Consider the following 7936-nt stretch of genomic DNA (forward strand, 5'->3'; position numbering starts at 1 on the left):
AAGAATAGAATTGGATTACCAACTACTAATGAAGATTAACAGTAACTAGAATAGTCGTACATACTTTTTTTTTCTTAATTTATTATCAATAATTAAATGAGAGAGTTTCAAATTCGAAACGTATGACTAGAAACCTAATATCATATCCACTAAAATATTTGACCACATGCATAATGGTACATACTATGCCGTGGCAAGAAGGTAAGAGTCTTTCAAAGTGGCTTTCTCCTTGAATGAAAAATCTACTGACATTTAGTGAATGGATTCGTTTTGCAATTACCAAGGGAGTTGAAGTGCTTGATCTTCAATTTATCAAGAACATATGGGCGATATGTTTTCCCAACTAGTTACTTTCAGACTTGAGATCATCAACACTAAAGGTTTTTTTATTCTTTCTCAAAAAAAATGATAACTGGTGGCAAACTACGGTTATCCATCTCTTTCGGGGACCAAGAAAACTCACAGAGGCATTTCGGCCTCCCTAGCCAATGTTCTAAGGCCGCCTCCTGATTTCGACAGATTCAAACTGTTAGATCCCACATTGCCAGGGGTGAGGATCATCTACACCGTATATATACATGCTCACCTCTTCCTAACACGAGATCTTTTGGGAGCTCACTGGCTTCGGGTTCCGTAGGAACTCCGAAGTTAAATGAGAAAGAGGCCAAAACATTCCCATGATGGGTGACCCACTGAGAAGTTATGCTTGCGTAAGTTCTTAGAAACAAAACTGTGAGGGCGTGGTCGGGGCCTAAAATGGACAATGTCGTGCTATGGTGGAGTCGAGTCAGGGATGTGGTGGAGCCCGAGTCGAGATGTGACAATTTGGTATCAGAGTCAATCATTGGCCTGAAGTGTGCCGACGAGAACGTTAGGCCCTTAAGGGGGTGGATTGTTAGATCTCACATCGTACAGGGTGAGGATCATCTATGCCTTATATGTACATGCTCACCTCTTCCAAACACGAGACCTTTTGAGAGCTCACTGGCTTCTTGTTCTGTAGGAACTCCGAAGTTAAGCGAGAAAGGGGCCAAAGCATTCTCATGATGGGTGACCCACTGGGAAGTTCTGCTCGCGTGAGTTCCCAGAAACAAAAATGTGAGGGCATGGTCAAGCGGACTCCGAAGTTAAGCGAGAAAGAGGCCAAAGCATTCTCATGATGGGTGACCCACTGGGAAGTTCTGCTCGCGTGAGTTCCCATAAACAAAAATGTGAGGGCATGGTCAAGCGGACAATATCGTGTTACGGTGGAGTTGAGCTAAGGATGTGGTGGAGCCCGGATCGAGATGTGACAATTTGGAGCCATAGCCAATCTCTGGCCTAAAGTGTGCCGACGAGAACGTCTGGCCCCTAAGGGAGTGGATTGTTAGATCCCACATCGCTCAGGGGTGAAGATCTTATATGCCTTATATGTACATGCTCACCTCTTCCTAACACGAGATCTTTTGGGAGCTCACTGGCTTCGGGTTCCGTAGAAACTCTGAAGTTAAGCAAGAAAATGGCCAAAGCATTCTCATGATGGGTGACCCATTGGGAAGTTTTGCTCGCGTGAGTTCCCAGAAACAAAACTGTGAGTGCGTGGTTAAGCGAACAATATCATGCTATAGTGGAGTCGAGCCCGAGATGTGGAGCCCAGGTTAAGATGTGACACAAACAGCTAAAAATTGTGCTTCTGAAAAATGTTTTCGTCGACAAAACTCGAATGGCACAAGTGTCGTATGTTTTTGTGTTCCTTGAAAGCCTAACCTTAGGTATCGTTTGGTAGGCAAACGGGATGGGACGGGACGGAACGAGACGGGACAGGATGGGATGGAACGGAGAGGGAGCAAAGATGTCATCGGATGGAAACAATGAGGAAGAAGAAGGAGACGGAGATGTTATAATTTTGTGTTCCACGGATGTGGAACGAGTCGTTCCAGAGGGTGAGGCGGAACATAAATTCATCCAAAATTCGTCCCGTGAATCAGCGCGTTCCATCCGTTTTATGCACACCAAACGTGAGACTGAACGTCTCGTCCCATTCCGTTCCGTCCCACGTACCTAACGGTACCTTAGCGATTTGCAGGATGCACTTGGGCTCATATCTGATTGTTGTAGGTCCATTGCTTCGACTAAATGGTTAAGATTCAAGGCTTCCAAGGGAATGCATACGAGATAGAGTTTGCCATTTGCATTATGAAACATTCAAGAATGCTCGAGATGATGGTCATCAACCCCTTTAGTAAAATCTATTGGGGTGGAGGAGATTGGATGGACGACATGGTGGTCGAAGCAGTGCACCACCATAATCGTCGTTTGGATCCATCTTGGGAAGAAAACTGCAGGGCATTCGTCGAGGAAAAGCTGAAGGATGGGAAGACTAATGCTCAAGTTATAATTCTCTAACGGTCGTAATTAGCGAGTGCATTATAGCACCATACTTAAAAGTTTTCATGTCTATGCTGTCCATTTTTTTTTCTTTTCCGGGAGGTGGCTGTGCAGTAAAAAAGAATCGCATTGAATCAACAGAATTTCAAGGTAAATAATACCTCAACATCTGTAAAACGCTCTGGACCGTACCATGATACAAAACTTGTTTTTTTCATAGCCCAACTGCTTTCCGCCAATGAAAAATTAGATGGCAAGAATGCAGGAGGAACGTGATTTTGTATATATATATATACTGTTAAAGTTGCAAAACTGCAGGGTTTATCATGTCGATCAATTTGTGTCGAGAAAATTACGGAGTCGAAGTTCATTCGAAAAGGAGTCATAGACCGCTGGTTTAATCTCCCTAAACAATTCCCGGTAAGACTTTACAGCAATTCACGATGATCAGATGGACTTGTGAATGAGGGTCTTGCATTCGCAGGACCAAATAGTAGCTCTAAGCAGAAGGCAGGGCCGCATACCGATCCTCCTTTTTTCCCAACTTTATCCAAATCCCGTACAGTGAGCTGCAACCATTCAAAACACCAAAAGATTAACATGAATCAGATTTTTAACTGTGCATGCGGGAACTTGTTTGGAAGTGCTTTTAGAATGGCTATAATTATCCTTGACAATGTTTAGCGGAAAAAGTTAAAGTGTTTATGGGTTGTAAAAGCGCTTCGAAGCATTAATGCTCAAAAGCACAAAATTGACCCATAATCACTTTCAGCAAAAATTTAAAAAAATATTCAAATTACTTCCTGAAAATGCATTTGTAAGCACTTTTTCAAGAAGTAGGTGAGCAATGCTTCTCCCAGGAAGTACTACATGTGCTTCCGAAACCCGTGAGCACTCTTAAACTTTGTCTGCCATAAGTCACTAAATGCCCTTCTGGTTGTTTGGAAACGATTTTGACCTCTCTAGAAGTAATCCCAAACAAGGCCTAAATTTTCTCCGGGCTCATAAGTGCTTTGTAAAGAAGCTTTTTCAGTGAACCGTTGATAAAGTGCTGAAAAGAGAAAGTAGGTTAAGACCTGTAGCAAGCTGTTCCTGATGAAAGCTGTGTTGAAGCAAGCATAGAAGAGGCGACTTCCATACATTTTTTGATAGAATATGACTCGCACATCTCCAGTTATCTGCACAGGCATATCGAAGTAATATTCAAGACAGGCCTTCTGGTAAAGTACGGAGCTTTCTGTATCCATTTGGACTACAACATGAGGCTCATCCGATTCTGCTTTCTTGTCTTCCTCTTCGCCTTCAACGAATGAGACATAGTATCGTGGACTACTCGTCCTCTGACATCCTTTCTGGATTTGTTTGCAGGAACTCCTAGAAACTTCTAGTGATGGACGATAAAGCTGGCCGGAAATCTGTTAAGACAAAGTTCAAAAAATTCTCATTAGTTAGCTTAAAAGCATATTGTAATTGATCAATGTTCTAGATTATCAGAATGTACAAAAAGGGCATACCTCTTGCAACTCTGAGACCACAAAAAAGATTTTTTCAATGTTAATCGTGTCATAAAATCGGATTCGTCTCAATTCTCTGCTACATTGCTGAGGCAAGTTCACATCGGGAGGCACATCTTCAACTCCGCGAGGAAAAGAGAGACAGTTCGACCAGTATTCTACATAACGGCGTTGGCTTGGTATTGAGACCTGTTTAGATCAGATACACAACGTTCTTCTTAGTGTAGGCTTTTTTCATGCCCTCCTTAAAAGAGTTTTTAAATGACTTAGAATCGAAATTGAAAGCAATACATAATCTCAAATTTTTGTTCATACAGATTATGTTATATACTAACATTCTACTGGAAATTATTTGTATCATAACTAATGTGACTTACTCCTTCATTATTGACGGTCCGCCTTTGAGCATACAACTGAAGAGCTTCCTCTGCTGGCATCCCACAGTAGACTAGGTAAGCACATAGCATTAAGCCCGTGCGACCTTTGCCTGCCTGCATCAAAATAGCAGCAATCAAAGAACACAAACATTATAATACATCCCCACTGGTGTAAATTTAGCCTAATCAGTGTGTTATAAATATTTGGATTCAGATAATTACGCAAACAACAGTATTTGCTTAAGAAATTATATTTGTAGCAGCTAGCTTGCATTTATGCCTACCATGCAGTGTATAACGGCAATGTTTTCCGGATCCTGTGATAGCCATGAATCCACACTTTCACAGAAGAGCTTGATCATTTCTAGATGTGGAACATGATTGTCATCAAAAGGAAACCTTTCCACACGACCATGAAAATGAGACGGGTCATAATTTTCTTCGATGCAAAGGTTGTAGATCTGAAAAAGTACCACCTTATTAACGAAAATGCATATATAAAAAGAAAACCAAATTAGAGGAAAAAATTGAAAAGGAACTAATTGGATTAAGGAGCTACGGTACCTTGTAATGATCTTGATGTCTCATATCAAGCACAGACTTGACCTGCCAAAGAGGATTACGATACATTGCCCGCATTCGTTCTGCAGGGAATGACATTGCCAAAATGCGATCCGTGATGTAAGTCATGTCGAGATCATAGCCAGCAACAAGCATTCGCCTCCGCTGCTTTGACACCAAGTTACGGATGTAAAAGCTTTTACTCAGACAATTGATCAGTTTGTGTTGTAGGGTTAAGCTTTCAAACTTCCCTGCAGGCACTTGCCTTGAGAACTTCAACCCCATCTTTTGGCTGATCTAATTGTGAATACTATGGTACCTAACCCAAGAAAACACCATTCATCAACAACCACTAAACAAAATTAATGATAAATATATGAAAAGGTATGCTTAAACACAAGTTATTCGTGTCATATTTATTCACCGCCTTTCTGGGGGACGACCTCATTATCTGCGATGTGATAAAAGAATGTCCTACATATATAGCATTTTTGGAGAAAGAAAATGTACCTGCAGAGCTGAACATGAAGTTAATTTGTGATGAATTGGGTGAAAGGAACTTGATGTGTTGAAGCAAATTCTAGGGCAAAAAAGACCCAAATTGAAAAGGTTTGGGGAAGAAACCCTAGAATGAGCTTTGGTAAATGAAAAAACAAATGTGGGCGGTTAGGGTGGCCGGGAGGTCATGACGAGGATGACCTCCATTTTTCGTTGGTTGGGAAAGAGAAGAAAAGAGAAAGCTGATTGGGGTTGGGAAGCTAAGCCAAATTTGGAGGAGGGGACAACAATCTCAGCCCCTAATTTGGACGAAAATTGTTGTGGCAAGAAATTAAAAAATGGGAGCAAAATTGGGCGAGAACTTAGGGTGTTTTTCTGCCTTGGGACAGAAGGAAGCTTTTTTAATTCGGAATGGCTGAGCTGATCAACCCTAATATTATCAACCAAAAAAGCAATGTCCCTTGTACTCTTCATTAAGTCTCATTTTACTCTCTACACTCTAATGTGTCTCACTTTACCCCTCATGCTCTTGTTTCGTGTCCTAGTTTGCCTCATCCCGTTAAAGTTGTTAACAAAACCGTTAAGTAGCTAACGTTACATGGGCATTATTATTGGAAATTTTCCTCTCAAGAAAAATTAAAAAGTAATTAAGCCACACTTCTCTAGCCTCTCCTCCCTCTGATCTCCATCATCATCGTTTCATCTTCCTCTGCTTTTCTTTCCATCTAGTTTTATTGGATCACAATACCCACAATCAAAACAAATACTAGAGGCTAAACCAAATATGAAGATAAAGTATCCCCAAAAACCCTAAATCGACAAGGCTGGCATTTTTGAACTCTTCTCCTTTAGCATTTATTTAGTCTTTTGAACTCCAACTACCCACAGAACCATATCAATTATAAATCAGCTAATGCGAAACACAAAAAGAACTCCATACATGAGTCCCAATGCTTTTTTTTCAAACGCCAATTGGAATATATATACACACACAACGATTTCTATATTTAAAGATAGAGTTTTGGGTGTGAACATGAAATTGATATCCTTTTTCTTTCTTTTTACTTATTGATAAGAAGAACAGAAGACGAAACGATGATGATTATGAAGGAGAAAGAGCAGAAAGAGGAAAGGGATCGGCAGAAGGGAGATGGGAACTTGTGATTTGTTGTTTTCCCCCTTTTTGTGTTAAATCTGAAAAGAAAAATTGTGTGAACACACGTTAATCCTAGCTAGATAACTATATTCGAACAAGTTGTCATATACAGTTCAATAGATCCAGTGCAATCTTGCGTCTCAAGGGAAATAGAGAAATTTTTTAATGTGAAAGAAAATGAAAAGATTTTCAATTAGAAGAATCTAGCAACTATACAACGAAGAATCTTCAAATAAATGTACAAAGTATGATGTTATAGCTATTGTTATAGTTCTGAAATTTGCAAAGTCACAAGCTGCTCGTATATGGGCTTGTGAATCTGTGATTGGTAGCTAGTATGAATGAGGCTAAATTAGGTGGGAAATGCAAGTATATTTATTCATCAATATTTGTCGAAAAAGGCACATTAAGCACGTCATAAACTTTTATATTACTATTGAAACCCTAGCTATTATCGGTCGGTAGCAAAACAAACGGGAAAGAAATATGTATACTTGCAAATGAAACTCTGCAAAGTTGCAAACAAATTCAGAATAACCTCTAAAGAAAGCTGTGGCAATTAATCATCCATCACTCACAAAAAATTAAATAAATAAAAATCATTAGAAATAAGCAATTTCACTATATAATATATATATTTTTTTGTTGGATAATTTCACTATAAATCAAAAAGAAAATTGAGAGTAAAATGTTATATTGACCGAAACAATAAAACTTTGCAGTTGTTTTGTGGAGACGCAAGATGGAAGTTGCATGTACCGTTTTTATTCTCAACCTTCAAAACAGCTAGCTAAACAGCATATGATGTGAAATGTAAGGAGTGCTGTACTCGCCTGACGACATTTGAACGTCGTTCTCGTATAGTAAACGACATGCAAGATGCAATGATTTACGTCGTCGTAGGAATATCAGTGCCACTTATAATGTCTGAACGGAGAAGGAAAAAGACGACGGAAAATTTAATGGCGGTGTCGCTTTAGTTGTAATCCACGGTGTCCTTTAGTTGTAATCCACAGTATCCAGTATTGTATAAATATGGATGGTTCCTTCCTATCTGTGAATTCACAGCTCAATGGTACTGTGCTTCACGTTACTCAGTTAAATTTTCTGTGTTAGGTGAAATTTTTTCCTGTGCCAAACGTAAGAGATGGCGCGTAAGAATGTGAAGAATTAGAGTGGTTTAACACATAGAACATGAGATATATCGTTGGTATTTTTTTATTCATAACTCAACGTACAGATATGATTGTCCACACCAATAACCTTAACGGAGAATTGATACTTAGATGAGATCAATGTATGGTTTAGACAATGCCCTTTTAAGTATAAAGCTAACATTACAATAGATTAGAATATCGTCTTTAATACAGTGGGTTAGGCCAGTTCGCCATAATAATATGTCTACCCACTTGTACTTAAGTTCGAAAATTCTCTTATAAATTAAAATAGTTTGAAATATAGTA

General features: G+C 39.5%; 1 protein-coding gene across 2 annotated transcripts; it reads right to left on the reverse strand.

Annotated features, from left to right (window-relative positions):
* Positions 1–2476: 2476 nt before the first annotated feature.
* Positions 2477–5675, reverse strand: LOC103404485 (phosphatidylinositol 3,4,5-trisphosphate 3-phosphatase and protein-tyrosine-phosphatase PTEN1). 2 transcript variants are annotated; one of them, XR_003770988.2, is made up of 8 exons: positions 5330–5466; positions 4823–5138; positions 4543–4719; positions 4259–4372; positions 3882–4070; positions 3508–3782; positions 3326–3418; positions 2738–2936 (listed from the first exon to the last, which is right to left on the reverse strand). XR_003770988.2 is itself a non-coding variant. In XM_008343403.4 (7 exons), the coding sequence occupies exons 2-7, from the start codon at positions 5102–5104 to the stop codon at positions 2796–2798; spliced, it is 1242 nt and encodes a 413-aa protein (XP_008341625.1). In that variant the 5' UTR covers positions 5105–5138; positions 5330–5675; the 3' UTR covers positions 2477–2795. The 2 variants fall into 2 exon arrangements, 1 of the variants encoding a protein (XP_008341625.1); XM_008343403.4 differs by lacking the exon at positions 3326–3418 and having other exon boundaries at positions 2477–2936; positions 3444–3782; positions 5330–5675.
* Positions 5676–7936: the final 2261 nt, after the last annotated feature.

Source organism: Malus domestica, chromosome 17 (genome assembly GCF_042453785.1).
Source record: "Malus domestica chromosome 17, GDT2T_hap1".
NCBI classification, from domain to species: Eukaryota; Viridiplantae; Streptophyta; class Magnoliopsida; order Rosales; family Rosaceae; genus Malus; species Malus domestica.

What these genes read in the sequence shown, in the direction of transcription:
- LOC103404485 (XM_008343403.4), bottom strand. Translation starts at nt 5,104, where the DNA reads ATGGGGTTGAAGTTCTCAAGGCAAGTGCCTGCAGGGAAGTTTGAAAGC. An exon ending in TTGCCGTTATACACTGCATG is followed by an intron (nt 4,373 to 4,542) that starts GTAGGCATAAAT and finishes ATTTTGATGCAG; the next exon opens with GCAGGCAAAGGTCGCACGGG. An exon ending in TCAGGAACAGCTTGCTACAG is followed by an intron (nt 2,937 to 3,443) that starts GTCTTAACCTAC and finishes GAATGGTTGCAG; the next exon opens with CTCACTGTACGGGATTTGGA.